At 41.2% G+C, this 17,913-nt stretch overlaps 1 protein-coding gene and 1 non-coding gene across 4 annotated transcripts; both read right to left on the bottom strand.

Annotated features, from left to right (window-relative positions):
• Positions 1-422: 422 nt before the first annotated feature.
• LOC138872584 (two pore calcium channel protein 1B-like) lies at positions 423-17,437 on the bottom strand. Of its 3 annotated transcripts, XM_070150871.1 has the most exons (9): positions 17,324-17,437; positions 16,917-17,113; positions 16,071-16,217; positions 3,284-3,379; positions 2,617-2,738; positions 1,501-1,561; positions 1,182-1,348; positions 1,000-1,105; positions 423-891 (listed from the first exon to the last, which is right to left on the bottom strand). In XM_070150871.1, the coding sequence occupies exons 3-6, from the start codon at positions 16,140-16,142 to the stop codon at positions 1,552-1,554; spliced, it is 300 nt and encodes a 99-aa protein (XP_070006972.1). In that variant the 5' UTR covers positions 16,143-16,217; positions 16,917-17,113; positions 17,324-17,437; the 3' UTR covers positions 423-891; positions 1,000-1,105; positions 1,182-1,348; positions 1,501-1,551. The 3 variants fall into 3 exon arrangements, 1 of the variants encoding a protein (XP_070006972.1); XR_011401018.1 differs by lacking the exons at positions 423-891; positions 1,000-1,105; positions 1,182-1,348; ... (1 more) ...; positions 2,617-2,738; positions 3,284-3,379 and adding an exon at positions 15,807-15,942; XR_011401017.1 differs by lacking the exons at positions 423-891; positions 1,000-1,105; positions 1,182-1,348; ... (1 more) ...; positions 2,617-2,738; positions 3,284-3,379 and having other exon boundaries at positions 15,807-16,217.
• LOC138874328 (small nucleolar RNA R71) lies at positions 5,518-5,624 on the bottom strand. Its single transcript, XR_011401367.1, has one exon. It is a non-coding gene; the product is annotated as a small nucleolar RNA R71 (small nucleolar RNA).
• Positions 17,438-17,913: the final 476 nt, after the last annotated feature.

Here is a 17,913-nt window from a genome sequence, read left to right as displayed (position 1 = left end):
TATAGTTCCAACTAGAATTAGAAAAAAAAAAGGTGTATTAGAAAGTGAACTCTTTAGATGCTCCCAGGCACGAGTTCCGAGGTGAGAGCCTAAAAACTCTCCCTGATATCGTTTCTCTCCCTTTCCGATGATCTTTCCTTTGGTTACTTAGTTTTTTTATCAATCATGTCTTGGTGATTGGCTCAAAAACTTTGTCTTCTTTTTCTCTTTCTTCCTAAATTATGGTTAATAGAATATATTTTATTATTAGTGAGAAGTCTTTTGACATTACTGAAGTCAAAAATGGTGCAGAGGTTTGGTACGACTGGGTGGAACGCAAGAAGAATTTCATGAGGAAAATGACTCTCAATCGAAATGTCATGCTGTGGGTTTGCAGTTTTCTTCATACAACATCTGATCGAAAGGGGAATGAACTCAGAAGGTGGAAGTCCAGAGACCATGTCTACAATTTATTCTGTACAAAGAAATACAATGATTTTGGCAGATATATAAGCATTGAAGCAGTACAGGGAGAATGCAGAGCTGTCATAATCCTTCCAGAAGTAGCATTCAATGTGGGATGGAGAGATGTTGCTTTAAATATAGAGAAGTTCATAAATAAGGTGGCTCCAGCTGTGAAAAGCTTTGTCAAACCAACTGTGAAGAGTTTTATCAAACCAACAGAGGAGCACTCTTATATGGAAGCATTCAAAACCGATAAGTGGGAGGCAAAAGGAACCTCGACGTCGTCTGCACAAACCCCTTTTGGTCAACGAGTTACTGTTCAAGGGCCTGAAATTTCTGATAAGGATTTACTAAGCAGATGTTTGGTTGGCAGCTTCAGTGATATGAAGGAATTGCCCACTCTCTCTGACATCAGGAGATGGGCCACTAACAAATGGAGCAATATCCCTGGCATACAGATGTATGAAATGCATGGCTCAAAATTCTTGTTCGAGTTTCTGTCAAGAAAAATGGCAGACCATATCAAAATGGGGGAATGGAGATGGAGGAACAAACTGTTGATGCTTGAATGGTGGTCGCCTACAGTAGGTTGCTACCCGGCTGATGCAAAGCTGGACTGGGTTTGAGTGAGATTACTGGGGATTCCTCTTCATCTTTGGTCCTAGAAAATCTTCAATGGTATTATAGAGAGTAAGAGAGTAAAGGGAGACCAAAGACAGTTTTATAAGCTAACTTACTTGTATGCAGGGATCCATACATCTGGATGGTTCGATGCAGTAAACAAAAGAAACATTTGGTATAATGTCGCACCATATGAAGTAAACGTGGTTTCTCCCTGCCGCGTGTCTTTAAAAAAGGCGTACCCTAACCAGTTTGAGAATAGAAGAAATAAAGTAGATAAAGCCTGCAAAGGGCAGATAAAAAGAGGAAGGCTTGGGTCAGCAAGATGATAAGAATTCAGGTGTGAACACTTAAGTTTATCATATCAAATTGCATAAAATGTCTGTTATACACTACAAAAATGAACCATTAAACCCGAAGATAACGATAACTAACCACAACATTAAGGTAGGTACCAAGCATTCCTGCAAGAAGGAGGAAGCCATCTCATAATTCCCTATTGTCAAAAGTTGGAATTAAGATCAAATTAGCAACCACATCTAAGAAAGAATTATGACTTCATACGCATTGCTATATGATAAACAACTAGCGGAATAGCCTACCAAGATGCACCGGCAGATGCATGGGTCCCATATGAAACTTCATGTACCGTGTTCTCTAATTAATTTAGATCAATTTAAAAAGGTTGGTCTTTCCTGTACTATCAATATCTTTGACTTCATATGCATTGTTAAAATAATAAAAAAAACAGTATAATAGATTACAAAGATGCATCAGCATCTGAACCTTTCATATTTTCATCAACTAAATGTAACTATAAGTAAAGCATACTATATCTGAGAGGTTTATTCTTATTATCAGAGGAAATTTTGTGATTACTAGCACCCATACAATGTAATATACGCGGACAATTTCATCAGGCTTATTGCATGTCCGTTGTCCAAAACATCCGTTACACAATTACAGCTCATTCTTTTTTCTTTTTGTTTTGATAAGTAACAATTGAAGCTCATTCAAGAAGTAGAAGCGGGATAATGGACTCAGAGAGAGATAGAGAGAGAGGACAAAGAGATCAAAATCATATTTGAAGACTCCATTCCCTTCAAAAGTTGCAGGATAGTAATTTCATAGAACCACAGAAGATCAGGCTCACCTTCCTTCCTTCCTCGGTGGGGTGGGGGAAGGGTGGGAATGAAAAAATTATGGAGAATGAGAAAACATACTCATGAAACTATCATTTTCTAAAGTAGAACAATATAACATTTGCTTGATATTTTGGAAGACAACATTAAAAGCTCACTTCTCCAAATACCTTCGTGTATAACAGATGCATAGCTCATTGTGTATTGTGCATGATAATCATCATCGTATTCTGATTATATTTCATATAATTGAGTAAAAGAAAAAAGACTACTAAAAAAGTAAAATGTGAGACCACTTGGAGGGAGAAGTTTGGGTAAAGAAAGTTATTAACATAAACATGAACAAAGAGTCAAAGAGATCATGACTAAATTTGGAAAGTAAAAGAATAGGAATCCTACTATGGCGTACCTATTGTTCAAAATAAAGAACACCACCCTGAGATAGGGTGCAATACGAAATGGAAGATAGTAGTTTACGGGGAAAAGAATGTAGACGACAATATCTGCAACCAAGATAAACAGCAAAATGACCTGAAAAGTAAGCCAAAAATGAAAGAAGTTACTAAAGAAAATTAACTATAGTTTCTGTGAGAGTTTCAAGCAAAATTGATTCACCAACTCCAACCTCTGGAAATTCTTTTCTCAAGGTGCTTTATCGAAAATCCAGTTATAGGTCAGTTTTCTACAGAAAAAAAGTGCAAGCAGAATACCAAGAGTTGCTTAGGATTCACATAGTTGACTTCGTGGGTTTATCAGAGAACTTTTACGTGAGACTTACCCACTGATTGTGGACAAATTGGAAGGGAAAGTAGAAAGAGGGAAAATAGAAAATGATTTTGATGTTCGAACCTTGCTGCAGGCAAAAGCTTGGTATTTAAAATGAAGGGTAGAGGGGCGGGCCCAGTATCCACCAAGTTTCGAACCGTGCGCCACTATCCCTCAAGGTTTTCTCAGTTATCAAAAAACATTAATCTTCACAAACTAGTGATACATTTACGAGGAGGAACTGAAATGATTAACATTGAAAAAAATATGAAGATTCATAAGGAGAAACGTGGAAGTCTGGTTCAAAATACCTTCATTCTATTAAGAAGACTTTTCCGGTAGAGATGGAAGCCTTCATATGATATTGGAAATAAAATGTGTATCATAAGAATTAAAAGAGTAACACCCTGCAGAAGACAGTTTGAAAGAAAAAGTTAGCAAAGCCAGGAAGAATAAGGTAAGCTAGCCAGCTATACACAGATCTCTTGTGCTAATGCTTTTACATTTTACACCAATCTCCTATAGCCTAATAAGTCACCATAGAAGTTCTTCTTCATAAGATACCTCGCCAAGTATGATAATAGGTGAATTGGACTATAATTAGGCCCTAAAGAACCACCTTCTTATATAGTTTTTATGGTAAAAAGTGACAACAAAATGTTCTGATTAGTGCTTTTCATGCTTTGCAGGCTATATACAATAAAAGAAGTCTATGGAGTACTTTTGGGATCAATTACGGAGAAAAAGAGGCCAATCGTACAATATCCGCTGAGTGCACCACGCGAAGACAACAAAACCAGAACTGGAGATGGACTGCCGCGGTCCTGGCGTAACCGCGGTCGGACCGCGGCAGAAGGCTGTTGCGGATTCTGAGAGGCTAGTTGGCCGCGGTCCTGGCGTAACCGCGGTAGGACCGCGATAGGAAGCGGAAAATTGAGGGACTGAAGTGCAAAACACGGGATTTTTAGCCCAAAACCTTATATTAAACAATAGAACTCGCCCAAGGAAGGCATGTAATGTTTTAGAGAGTACTTTGACAAGAAAAACAAGTGTGAGAGATCACCCAAAACATCATATTTTTCTTCTTCTCTTTATTTTTCTTGCAATTTTGATCATGAATATTTTCATAGTTTATTTACCCATTGTCATGAGTAGCTAAATCCTTTGTCTAGGGTTTTGATGGAACCTATTGAAGGATGAACTTCTTGATTATGTTAATATAGTTTGCCAGTTTAATCTCTATTTGTTCAACTACGTGTTTGTGGTAGTTAATTGACAGGATCCTCAATTAGCTGTGCCTATTTAGTATGCATAACTCGGGAGAGAGTGCATAATTAGGTAATTGTTGAACAACATCACTCCCAAAGTATAAGAGGGATCTATAACTGCGGGTAGGGATAACGAAGTCTTGGGTGCAATCTAAAGTGAACTGTAATAAACAAAGCCAGCTAGCGTATCTCAGGAAAGTGCGTCTAGTAAATTATCGTGATTACTCGGGAGAGATTCACAGTAAAAAGAGTGTTCATGATTGATAGAGATGTGTTGGTAAATCTATATGAAACATAAACAGAAGGGATTCCATCAATAGGGGAAATCACTACCTTAGAACCTTCTCATTATTGTTCACAACTTAAGCATATTTAGTTTACAACTGTTTATTGACTTTCAATCTTAGTTATTAAATATATCATCAACTATTATTCACAACGTTTGGGGAAGTTGATTCTAAAGAATTTAGTAAGTCCAACGAAAGTAATTGATAGGTTAATTCTCTGTGGATTCGACTCTGGGCATAAATACTCAGGTTATATTTGCAACGTCCGCATTGTCCTTTTATAAGGCATAGTTGGACGTGATCAAATTTTGGCGCCGTTGCCGGGAAATTAACGGTGTTATCAATTACAATTGAAAGAAGTACAAAAATTCTTATTGTAGTCATTTTTTCTCTATACCCAATTTTTACATTGAAATTTTAACGTTTGTTGACTTGGTTGCATAGGTGCATGCCTAGAAACTCATCGAAATCTGGTGAAGTATTTGAAGCATTATCAGATCCCGAGAAAGTTTTCAAGGCCTTGAATCGGGCTAATCGGAAAAAATACCAACAACCAACAACTGCACAATTCGAAACAGTCATGGGGGATCACGAGGAACACCCAGCGGTACCAATAGTGCCAGAGGCTGCTCTCTATGACGGGCACAACCCACAGCTAAAAATTTGTCCACAGCCATTGTAGTTCCGCAGATACAGGCTGAGTTATTCCAAATTACGAATAACATGCTGCACTTGTTGCAGAACAAGAGACTATTTTCGGGGTCGCAAGTCGAAGATCCTCAGCAGCAGTTGAAGAACTTCCTCTCTATCTACAAAACCCAAAGGCAACCCAACGTAACTCCTGAAGCAATCAAGCTGTTATTGTTTCCATTCTCAATGACATAAGCTGCCCAGACTTGGCTAAACTCACTTCCCATAAATTCTATAACAACTTGGGATGAGTTAGTCAGGCAATTCCATAACAAGTTCCACCCACCCAATAAGATTGCTCAACAAATTGATAAAATTTTGAGTTTTAAACAGAGACCAATGGAGACACTGCATGAAACATGGGAGCGCTTTAAAGAGATGCTGATTATATGCCCGCACCATGGTATTCCAAATCTGAGTTTTACATAGGATTGTTAGATAGCGTGAAGAACATTGTTGATGCTTCAACTGGTGGAACATTTTTGAGCAAAACATGGAGAGAAGGCCAGAGTCTGCTTGACAAGATGGAACAAAATTCGGGATGGACAACCAGGAATGCACCTATCACTCCAGTGGTTCACTCAATGCCCTTAGATCCATCCAACTCTATGGCTGAAAATATGGCCACCTTATTGACACATATGAGTATACTCACCAAAAAGGTGGAAGAGTCAGGGCAGAAGCAGCAGGTACATATCGTAGATACTACCACTGGGGGCTTGTGCGCATCTTGCATTAGTCAGCCAATCAGTAACCAATGGAATGCAGAACATGATCATCACCACTACCCTGAAGACATGAATTATGTGTCTAATTATGGAGGCCAGAGACAGGGTGGTCAGAATTGGGGCCAGCAAAATCAACAATACAGGCCAGTCCATCCACAGTTCAACAATGGAAACATGGGAGGTATGAGACCCCCTAACAATACGGCACCTTACCCAAGACCACATGGATATAATAATCAGAATCAGCAGCAGGGGTATCACCCTCCTCAGCAGCAGCATGGTGGAAGGCTGGAAGATGGGTTTGCTAGACTTGAGGCAATGATGCAGCAGGTTATTGGGTCTAATGCAAAGATTAATGAGAGAGTGGATGCACATGATGCAACAATCAAGAATATTGAAGTGTAGGTGGGCCAAATTTCTATGTCTCTGAACAATCGTCCTCATAGGACACTACCTGCAGACACCCAGATAAATCCAAAAGATCAAGGCCCAAAGTAGTTGATGACGGTAAGTCTACGTAATGGCAGAGATCTGGATGTAGAGCAAGAGAGGGCTCGAGAAACTAGACAAGCTAAGACACTTATACCAGTGCCCATTGAGCTGGATGAGTCAACGAAACTGATGGAGGTGCCAGTCCAGCCTACCCAGGAAGAAAATAGCATTCAGAATGCGACCGAGAAAAAAGCTGAGACACTCCAGGAACCCGTAGTTGATGTCCCAGTTGATTGGGAAGAAGAGACCTCCTGCACCTTTCCCTCAGAGGCTGGCTAAGTACCAAAAGGAGGAACAATACAAGAAGTTCTTCGAAATGCTGAAACAAATCCAGGTAAACATACCATTGATTGAAGCTTTGAAGGAGATGCCTGGGTATGCAAAAATGATGAAGGACTTGATGTCCCGAAAGTTTGATTTCCAAGACTTGGCCACAGTTACTCTTACTCAGACATGTAGTGCAGTGGTGACTAAACCAATTGCAGAAAAGCTGTCTGACCCAGGGAGCTTTACAATTCCATGCACTATTGGTAATTTTGTTTTTGCTAAAACACTGTGTGATATAGGGGCCAACATCAATCTTATGCCCCTGGCGATTTACAAGATGTTGGGCATTGGAAGAGCTAGACCCACCTCTATGTTGTTGCAGCTGGCTGACAGGACAGTGAAACGACCCTCTAGTATACTGGATGATGTGCTAATTCAGGTAGGGAAATTTGTGTTCCCTGCAGATTTTGTGATCTTAGACTGCAGAGTGGATGAAGAGATTCCCATAATTTTGGGAAGACCATTCTTGGCCACAGGGAGAGCTCTCATTGATTGTGAAACCGGGGAGCTCAAAATGAGATTGAATGATGAGGAGATAACATTCAATGTGCAGAAATCTATGAGGCGACTAAGTGAATTCGCCAATTGTTCTCTTATTGATGCCGTGGATGTAATCGTAGAGACTGATGATGAGATGCTAACCATTGAGGACCCCCTTGCTACATGTTTAATGAATTTGGATAAGGTGAATGGAGAGGAACTAACGGAATGGGTGTTGGCATTAGAGGGTAGAAGGTTCTGGGATAGAACTCTAGAATTTGAGCCCTTGCACTTGGAAAATCGAGAGACTCCTCCAGCCAAGCCATCTATCGAAGAACCACCAAAGCTGGAGTTAAAGCCATTGCCCAACCATCTCAGGTATGAATTCCTTGGACCTAACTCCACATTACCTGTTATTATCTCATCTAGTTTGTTAGATGTGCAGGCACAACAACTCTTGAGGTACTTAAGGAGTGCAAAACTGCCATTGGGTGGACCATGGAAGACATAAAGGGGATCAGCCCCGCCTACTGTATGCACAAAATTCTACTGGAAGAGGGATACAAACCTTCCAGGGAACACCAAAGAAGGCTGAACCCTAACATGAAGGAAGTGGTGAAGAAGGAAGTAATAAAGTGGTTAGACGCGGGAATTATCTTCCCATTCTCTGACAGCAGCTGGGTTAGCCCAGTTCAATGTGTACCTAAAAAGGGTGGCATGACAGTAGTTAAGAATGATAACAGTGAATTGATCTCTACAAGAACAATCACGGGCTGGAGAATTTGCATGGATTATAGAAAGCTAAATCTAGCCACCCGGAAAGACCACTTCCCACTTCCCTTCATTGATCAGATGTTAGACAGACTGGCAGGGAGGTCACACTTCTGTTTTTTGGACGGGTACTCAGGATACAACCAGATCTCCATTGCACCGGAGGACAAAGAGAAGATCTCTTTCACTTGCCCTTATGGCATTTATGCCTTTTGGAGGATGCCATTTGGCCTATACAACGCACCCGCCACATTCCAATGGTGCATGATGGCCATATTCACTGACATAGTAGAGGACATAATAGAGGTGTTCATGGATGACTTCTTAGTGGTGGGGAATTCATTTGATGAGTGCCTAATAAATCTGACGCGTGTGCTGAAACGGTGTATCGAGACTAACCTGGTTCTGAATTGGGAGAAGTGCCACTTCATGGTACAAGAAGGCATAGTCTTGGGGCACCGGGTGTCAAGCAAAGGAATTAAGGTGGATCGTGCTAAAGTGGATGTAATAGCAAAGCTACCTCCTCCAACTTCAGTCAAAGCAATCAGAAGCTTCCTTGGGCATGCTGGTTTCTACCAGAGATCCATAAAAGACTTCTCAAAAATTACCAACCCTCTCTGTAAGTTGTTAGAAAAAGATCACCCTTTCTTGTTTTCTGATGATTGCAGGGTAGCATTCGAGGAGCTGAAAAAGAGACTGGTCACAACACCTATCATTGTTGCCCCCAACTGGGAGCAACCATTCGAACTCATGTGTGATGCCAGTGACTACGCAGTGGGGGCAGTGCTGGGACAGCGGAAGGACAAGCTGATGCATCCAATCTACTATGCTAGTAGAACGCTGAGTGGAACCCAATTGAACTATACTGTGACTGAGAAGGAGATGTTGGCTGTGGTGTTTGCTTTCGACAAGTTCAGATCATATCTGATTGGTTCTAAAGTAATTGTATACACTGATCATGCAGCTCTCAGGTACTTGATTGAGAAGAAGGAGTCTAAGCCGCGCCTGATTCGTTGGGTGTTGCTGCTGCAAGAATTCGACCTTGAAATTCGTGACCGTAAGGGCACAGAGAACCAAGTCGCTGATCATCTATCACGACTTGAGGGAGCTAAAAATGCAGTTGAGGTTGAAGATATTCTGGAAACCTTTCCAGACGAGTAGATGCTCGCCACTAGTCTTGAGAAAGCGCCATGGTATGCAGATTTTACAAATTACCTGGCCTGCGGTATAGTTCCCTATGACCTTTCATCTGTACAAAAGAAAAAGTTTTATCATGACTGCCGCATGTATTATTGGGATGAGCCTTACCTGTTTAGAATTTGTGTTGACAATATGATCTAGAGGTGTGTCCCCAAGATAGAGCAATCTTCTGTTTTGTAGGCTTGTCACGCATCGGCTTATGGAGGACATTTTGGAGGGGTCAGGACAGCTGCGAAAGTGATTGAGGCCGGATTCTTTTGGCCAACAGTGTTTAAAGATGCGCACCAATGGGTGAAGGGCTGCAATGAATGTCAGCGGACCGGGAACATTTCCCGTCGCCATGAGATGCCCATGAACCCAATTCAAGACGTGTAAGTGTTTGATGTCTGGGGGATTGACTTCATGGGTCCTTTCGTCAGCTCCTATGGCAATAAGTACATACTTGTTGCTGTGGATTACGTGTCCAAATGGGTAGAAGCTGCAGCGTTGCCCACTAATGATGCAAGAGTGGTGGTGGGGTTTTTGAAGAAGAACATATTCACCAGATTTTGGACACCAAGAGTGATTATCAGTGACAGAGGCACTCACTTCTGTAATAGAGCTTTCGAGAAGTTGCTTGCAAAGTATGATGTACGCCACAAGGTGGCTACCCCTTATCACCCGCAAACTAGTGAGCAGGTTGAAGTGTCCAACAGAGAGATAAAGAGTGTGCTAACCAAGACTGTGAATGCCACAAGAACTGATTGGGCAAAAAAGTTAGATGATGCACTCTGGGCCTATAGAACTGCTTTTAAAACACCGATTGGTATGTCACCATATAAGCTGGTGTTCGGGAAGGCCTGCCATTTGCCAGTGGAACTTGAACATAGAGCGTGATGGGCACTGAAATAGCTGAATCTAGACATCGAGGCTGCGGACACAACGAGAATCACAGAATTGCATGAGCTCGACGAGTTCAGACATCTTGCTTTTGAGAGCACAAGGTTGTACAAGGAAAGAATGAAGAGGTTGCACGACAAGAACATTGTGGAGAGAAATTTCAATCCTGGAGATATGGCGTTGCTTTATAACTTACGATTAAGGCTATTTCCTGGTAAACTCAGGTCACGATGGTCTAGACCATTTAGAGTGGTCGAAGTTTTCACTTCAGGTGCTGTCGAGATTGCCACAGAGAAAGACTCTCGTACATTTAGAGTCAATGGGCAGAGATTGAAACTATATGTGGGCATGAGCGAACCAAAAGAAGTGTCTGAGCTACACCTGACTGAACCACAGAGGTCGAGCGAGCCTTAAATGCGCTCATCTGCGTCGTGCCGCGACGTTAAATAAGGCTCTACATGGGAGGCAACCCACGAATGTGTTGTAAGTGTAATGCATAAATTCATGAAAAACAAAGTAGCAGGAACACGCCCAGACCGCGGATCCAGCGTAACTGCGGTCGAACAGCGGTCAAGGACCTCCTCTGAAATAAGTCTACCATGGTCCCAGCGTAACCGCGGTAGGACCGCGGTCAAATACCCCCCTCTGAAAGAGGTCTACCGCGGTCCCAGCGTAACCGTGGTAGGACCGCGGCAGACCAGCGCGGGCTAGGTAAGTTGCAGATTTTTCCCCCCTTTTTAATAAATATAACCCCCACTATTCCCCCATCCCCTTCTTTCTTCTCTTCTCTCTTTCACACAATCTCCTATCCCTCAAACCCCCATTGTTGCCCCTCCTTTCTTCTTCATCTCTCTCCACAATCTATCCCTTCCATTCATCCTCAAGGTAAGCTTCTCTATTCTTTTCTCTTTCTTTTACATAACTTAGTGTAATGAGTAGTCTAAATTAGTTTCAATTAAACCCTAGGTAGTGTTTTAGTGTAATGTGGGAGATTGTGTAGGGTATTATATGGCGGAATTGTAGAATTAATAGTGGTGTGAGGGCAATAGTGGAGGTTGTCAACTTTGGGCACCTTACTAATTGGGTATACTGGCATTGATTGACAAAAGGAAACTGTTTGATGCCACCGGGTGGCGAAGTCTGAGTACCCATCCGACTGGCACATGTTAGGATGCATCTGATTGTTACCCTGAATTGTCTGCAGGTAATATGGCCCGAAAAAGGTGAAAGATCTCGGCAAGCACTTCCCAAATGCCAATATATGATGCCACCAGGTCCCAGTCATAGGAGGCAGAGGACGCATTTCATGCTAAGGCCACCAAAAGCTTTATCCCTGAGATTCCTGTTGACAGGGCTGCCCTCCGTATGGAAAAAACATACATGTATGAGGAAATCAGACGGAGGGAGATAGAGTTCTTGTTTGATGAACATGAGACGACAAACCCAATATTAGTCCGGGAGTTCTACGCGAACTGCCCGGAACATTTGTGCCGGTTTGTGATTGTGCGGGGCAGGGTGGTAGATGCCTCAATTCTGAAGATTCGCCAGGTCTTGCAGCTGCCCCAGTTCACTGGTGACATTGATCATTACCACGACGCCCAAGGGGTGACTTGGGACACTATGATTGAGACAATCTGCGCAGGGGGTCGACCAATCTGGCAACAGGAAAACATTACCCTTCACTCCAAGTCGTTCACACATGAGGCTAAGTGATGGTTCACCATTATTTGCAGCCGGTTATTGCCCACGGGCAACACGACAGATGTGAACCACCTACGGGCTCTATTGGTATGGTGCTTCGTCACCAAGAAAGACTTTGATGTGGCGAAAATTATTGGAGATGAAATGATCCTTCAGTCACCTTTGCTATCTAAGGGGTTTTACTTCCCCTCACTTGTGACGAGGTTGTGTCTGCCGGATGGTGTTCCAATCCTACAGATGGAGCTTTTCCCGCAAAAGCGGCATTCAGAGCTTCAAAAATCACAGTGGGCAGAGATGCACCCACAACCATTGAGCTTGATGATGAGGATGACGCCCCAACACCCATGGCACCATCCAGGAGATCATATGATGGAGCCGGATCCTCTCGGCGATCCCATACTGGGGCAGGGTTCTCTAGATCACAGTCCAGCCGACCCATGTTGCATTCTTTGGAGGAAGAGGTGGCAGATCTTCGCTCCTCGGTGGATGGCCTGCATGTGCGTATGGATGCCATGTCTCAGCGGCAGGCCAGGTCTGAGAGCCGGATGATAGCTTGGTTCCGTGCTTTGGGGAGGGCTTGTCATGTGGATCCCAGCACCGTCTCCGACTCCGAGTGATGCTCAGGGAAGTCTTCTTACCCTTCTGCACTTTATTTGTGTTATGACATGGGGACATGCCATATTCTTTTTGTGTGGGGTGGGAGACTTGCTTTAGTGGTGTATTGTTAGTGTACATATACATTGAGTATGTTGTAGTTCTGTATCTTTGTTGTTGTGTATCATTGGTTGTACTCACCTTAGAAGTAACTGACTTGGCCCAGCGACAGACACTTGTCGACAGGTCTCTTGAGGGTCAAAGTCGGGTTTAAAAAAAATAAAAAAAATAAATAAATAAATGTAGGAGACTCTTCCTGAGGACAAACCACTTGGAGAATACTCTTGAGGGAAGTAGTCCATTTAGATTTTTTTATTTTCTTTTTCTTTTTAGGTAGTGTAGTAATTCCTCCTTGATTTTTCTTTTGACCACGATTCTTTTCCAAGGGCTTTTCTTGAACCGGGTTAGGTAGATTTTTCTTTAATATTTTTAGGACCCTTAGGACTTTATTGGACTAAGATGGGTGAGGGCAAGAATGCAACCCGTAATGTACACACCTGCAAATAACTAAAACGAACTTAAGGGTGCGACGTCTAGGCTCGTTTGTAGACTCGTAATTTTATGCCTTAATTCTGCACACCTTGTCTTTCTTGAACGCTCACGTGAGTGTGTTGACAAACTAATTCGGAATGAGTTACATGCCAAGTGTGTGTGAGATAATACTTGTATTCCGTGCTTGCATGCGATACCTAGAACTTGCCCTGTGTGTTTGCAAAGCGAAATAGAAGTTGTTTGGCCTTAGAGATGATTGAGGGCCTATATAATTATGAATCCACCTGTACATATTGCCATAGTTAACCCCTTCGAGCCTAACGCTTGTTCTTTGATAACCTTACAATAACCTACATCCCTGTGTTTGAATAGTTTGACTGTTTGAACCTGTACCTCCTAGAAGCACTTGAATCGTTAAAGAGCATATAAAATTCAAAGTGTGGGGTAGTAATGGAGTGGGAAAAGGAAAATCAGGAAAATACTTGAATGGTGCAATGTCTATTAAAAAAAAGAGGCCAGTTGCACCTAAAGAAAAGTGGGGGTAGCCTATGAAACAAGTGTGGAAGAATGATTGGGTCGAACATGGAAATTGGAATAAAGGGAACGATTGTATTAAAAGTGCTTAGGGAGGTTAGTCACTATATCCAAATATATCCTACCCTTCCCTTAGCCTACATTATAACCAAATAAAGACCTCTTGATCTTGGACTGAACAACTCAATTAGTAGAGTATTACACTAAGGGCAAGCGTATGGTGTATCTGTGTGGCATGTGAATGTTCTTTGCTGAGAGTGAGTGGATTCGTTCTATCTATAGTTCCTTGTTGCTTGATTTTATGTGTGTGGAACTTCTCTCAGAAATGTGATGTGAGGGCATGTGACTCAGGAAGAAAAAGCAAGTTTTCACCTCTGTTTAGAGTAACTAGAGTAAGCACGAGTGTGGCATGGCATTAGAGTCGTCATCTGAGGTGTGGTTGTTGCACTGCTTAGATTGTTCTTTCATAATGGCGGGTGTGACATAAACTGGGTAATGCATCGAACGATTAGGCCTAGAAGTGTGGTTCAACTTGCTCGAGGACGAGCAAAGATTTAAGTGTGGGGTGTTGATAATAGGTGAATTGGACTATAATTAGGCCCTAAAGAACCACCTTCTTGTATAGTTTTTATGGTAAAAAGTGACAACAAAATGCTCTGATTAGTGTTTTTCATGCTTTGCAAGCTATATACAATAAAAGAAGTCTATGGAGTACTTTTGGGATCAATTACAGAGAAAAAGAGGCCAATCGTACAATATCCGCTAAGTGCACCACGCGAAGGCAGCAAAACCAGAACTGGAGATGGACTGCCGCGGTCCCGGCGTAACCGCGGTCGGACCACGGCAGAAGGCTGTTGCGGATTCTGAGAGGCTAGTTGGCCGCGGTCCTGGCGTAACCACAGTAGGACCGCGATAGGAAGCGGAAAATTGAGGGACTGAAGTGCAAAACACGAGATTTTTAGCCCAAAACCCTATAAACAATAGAACTCGCCCAAGGGAGGCATGTAATGTTTTAGAGAGTACTTTGGCAAGAAAAACAAGTGTGAGAGATCACCCAAAACATCATATTTTTCTTCTTCTCTTTATTTTTCTTGCAATTTTGATAATGAATATTTTCATAGTTTATTTACCCATTGTCATGAGTAGCTAAATCCTTTGTCTAGGGTTTTGATGGAACCTATTGAAGGATGAACTTCTCGATTATGTTAATATAGTTTGCCAGTTTAATCTCTATTTGTTCAACTATGTGTTTGTGGTAGTTAATTGACAGGATCCTCAATTAGCTGTGCCTATTTAGTATGCATCGGGAGAGAGTGCATATTTAGGTAATTGTTGAACAACATCACTCCTAAAGTATAAGAGGGATCTATAACTGCGGGTTTAAAGGCGGGATTAGGGATAACGAAGTCTTGGGTGCAATCTAAAGTGAACTGTAATAAACAAAGCCAGCTAGCGTATCTCAGGAAAGTGCGTCTAGTAAATTATCGTGATTACTCGAGAGAGATTCACGGTAAAAAGAGTGTTCATGATTGATAGAGATGTGTTGGTAAATCTATATGAAACATAAACAGAAGGGATTCCATCAATAGGGGAAATCACTACCTTAGAACCTTCTCATTATTGTTCACAACTTAAGCATATTTAGTTTACAACTGTTTATTGACTTTCAATCTTAGTTATTAAATATATCATCAACTGTTATTCACAACGTTTGGGGAAGTTGATTCTAAAGAATTTAGTAAGTCCAACGAAAGTAATTGATAGGTTAATTCTCTGTGGATTCGACTCTGGGCATAAATACTCAGGTTATATTTGCAACGTCCGCATTGTCCTTTTATAAGGTATAGTTGGGCGTGATCAAAGCACATAGCTGTAGTACTATATGCATCTAGAGTAGGCCCCTATTATATACTTAGTAATGAACCAATTACTTTTCCTCGTCTAACTTCTCTGGGAAACCAGTAAGCAACAGGAACAAGAATGGAAAAAAAAGAAGAAGCTCATGGTGCCATCATAGAACAGCCTTTACTTCTCATGTAATGATAATTGAGCCATGGCTTTAAGTATGAAGTGAAGTCTTTGTTTCACATTTTCGAGCTTCCTATAGCAAAGTGATTTCAGTTTCCATGCAGCAAAAAATAAGATCTCATACATCATGCCTCGACACTAGGAGGCAGCAACTACTCCTAATTGAGAATAGCTCTTAAAAAAATCCAACTTTACGACAGTCAAATCAATAAAATTTTCCATAGATTAGGAAATATTCAGAACCATCCATTCGTTCTGTTTAAAAGATTAGCTTCTAGCTTTAGATATCAAAGACTCCAAGTATAACAAATAAACCAGCTTACAAACCTTAACTCATATATAAGAGACTCGGTACGAGTCGAGTATGGAAGTCTCCTAGATAATAGTAGTCTCTGTTAATACAAGACTCAGCTAAATGCTTAAAACACCACAGTGGTCTCTGAGCAAAGAGAAACAGGAAAACAATGAAACTAAGACTGTCAGTTCTAAGAACAAGTGGGAAGTCAACACACCAGGAAAAAAAGAAAATTTGAAGCAGGGATAGGGCAGTAAGAGAGCTTTACAAACCTCAAGGAAGTTTAGAATGACTAGTGCAAGGGAATTAAATGTCCCAATCACTAAGTGAAAATCAGTAAACATGAAGTACAATGGTGCTGCCTTCTCAAAGCTCGATCCCTCAAGAATTTCCTTCGGTAGACCAACGCCATCTTCACCCTGCAGGTGTAACTTGCAGAATTAATTGCTCACCAAACATTGCTAAACAGAAAACATCAATTTTTTTAGTAAAGTGGACTTTGAACCCAGTGGCGGAGCCAGGATTTTCACTAAGGGAATTCAAAATGTAAGGGCGTAAATACAGAAAGAAGCCGAGGGGATTCAATCTATTATTTATATACGAACAATAATTGGCCTTGCATATACAGTTGTCCCCCTTAGCTCCACCTCTGCTTGAACCTAACTTAACCCACAAGCTGCACCATGAAGCGTAGGCGGATGCAATGATGCAATAATGGTTTAGTTATACCCAGTAATTATCCCACGAAGCATAAATATATGTAAAAAATTACTAAAATTTTGAACCAATAATTACAAAAAAATACAATAGATTCAGTGATAAGAAGTTAGGTTACTGTAACCAACTCCAGCTCAAATAAAGGGAGACATCTCCGTAATTGCTAGGCAGCTTTTGGAGTTTATAAGATAGAATGAACTCTCTCTCCCTGATTTCTCTGATTTCCCCCTCTAAATTGTTCAGACAATTTCTTGATTTATTGACTGAATTCACTTAAAATGTTGCTTTAAACCAAACTAAATACCATCAAGATAGCTTTCCATAATTTCAGAGGCCTGCATGTGGCTTATAATTGTGGAACAAACAAATTAAAATGAGCAGAAAAATTAAAAGGGACGTACAAGATCAACTAAAGCAGCAGCTTTCTGATAAGGTGATCCATGATCTGCGGTTAAACCTCGGACCACTACTCCTTTTATTCTGGTCGGCCAGCTGAGCTGACTCTTCCACCGTCATTCCAGCTTAATTAGTTCTCTTTGCTCTCTAGTTAGCCTCTGTGTATTATGAAGCCTAGCTAGCTATACAAGTTGAAACCTAGCTGCAGAATGGGAAGATGAGAGAAGAAAGGGTCACTTTCCTAAAAGACGATTGCATCAATATATTACTTAAAAAGAAGGATGCAAGATACAGAGCAACTGGTCAGCTTCGCACTAACTAAAATTTTCAAAATTCAACACTGTGCTAGGTGAACCAATCCATGACTTGTCCTTTTGTTTGTGTGCATATATATATTTGGTTCTCATGTTACCGTGTTAAATTTCTGCAACTCCAAGTTCTTTATTCAAGCAGCTCCAACGTGAGAAAGAGAATTGAGATGAGGCAGACTCCAGAGAGATGAAGAAAGGGAAGAAGAAGAAGATAATGCCACGTATCGTAGTGATACTATATTTTTAGATTAGACACGTAAGTATACCCACAAGAGTTAAGAGCTAAAATGACCAAAACGCCCTCAAACAAAATTTAATGACTTTTAAGCAGCCATGTCGAAACCTTTCTCTTATAATATACTAGGTTGTGCAGCCCGGGCTGGCACGGGCTCAACGTTATTTAACTCTGCGTGCTATGTAATTTTAAATATAATAAAAGTTAATGATGTAAGTATGGAATCTAGTAGATAATATTTTATGCTAAGTGGTACACACTTAATTTACATATATTTTGAACAAAATATACATTATTTGCATTCACGAGAGCATCACATTAAGGGATGCCTAAAGTGCCACAACAGTTACAACATGTATGATACAACTATTTACATATGCGGTCTTTGGTCTTCTTTCTGGTCCTTTTCCTATTAGTTCTTCGCCAAAAATATCTGCAAACAAATAAATGTGTTAT

The sequence above is a fragment of the Nicotiana sylvestris genome, chromosome 7, assembly GCF_000393655.2.
Source record: "Nicotiana sylvestris chromosome 7, ASM39365v2, whole genome shotgun sequence".
Taxonomy (NCBI): domain Eukaryota; kingdom Viridiplantae; phylum Streptophyta; class Magnoliopsida; order Solanales; family Solanaceae; genus Nicotiana; species Nicotiana sylvestris.
Note: the sequence above shows the minus strand (reverse complement) of the source record. Positions and strands in the feature narration are given on the sequence as shown.

What these genes read in the sequence shown, in the direction of transcription:
- LOC138872584 (XM_070150871.1), bottom strand. Translation starts at nt 16,142, where the DNA reads ATGTTTACTGATTTTCACTTAGTGATTGGGACATTTAATTCCCTTGCA. An exon ending in TCATTCTAAACTTCCTTGAG is followed by an intron (nt 3,380 to 16,070) that starts GTTTGTAAAGCT and finishes TGTCTTCTGCAG; the next exon opens with GGTGTTACTCTTTTAATTCT. An exon ending in GTCTTCTTAATAGAATGAAG is followed by an intron (nt 2,739 to 3,283) that starts GTATTTTGAACC and finishes CTTACTTTTCAG; the next exon opens with GTCATTTTGCTGTTTATCTT.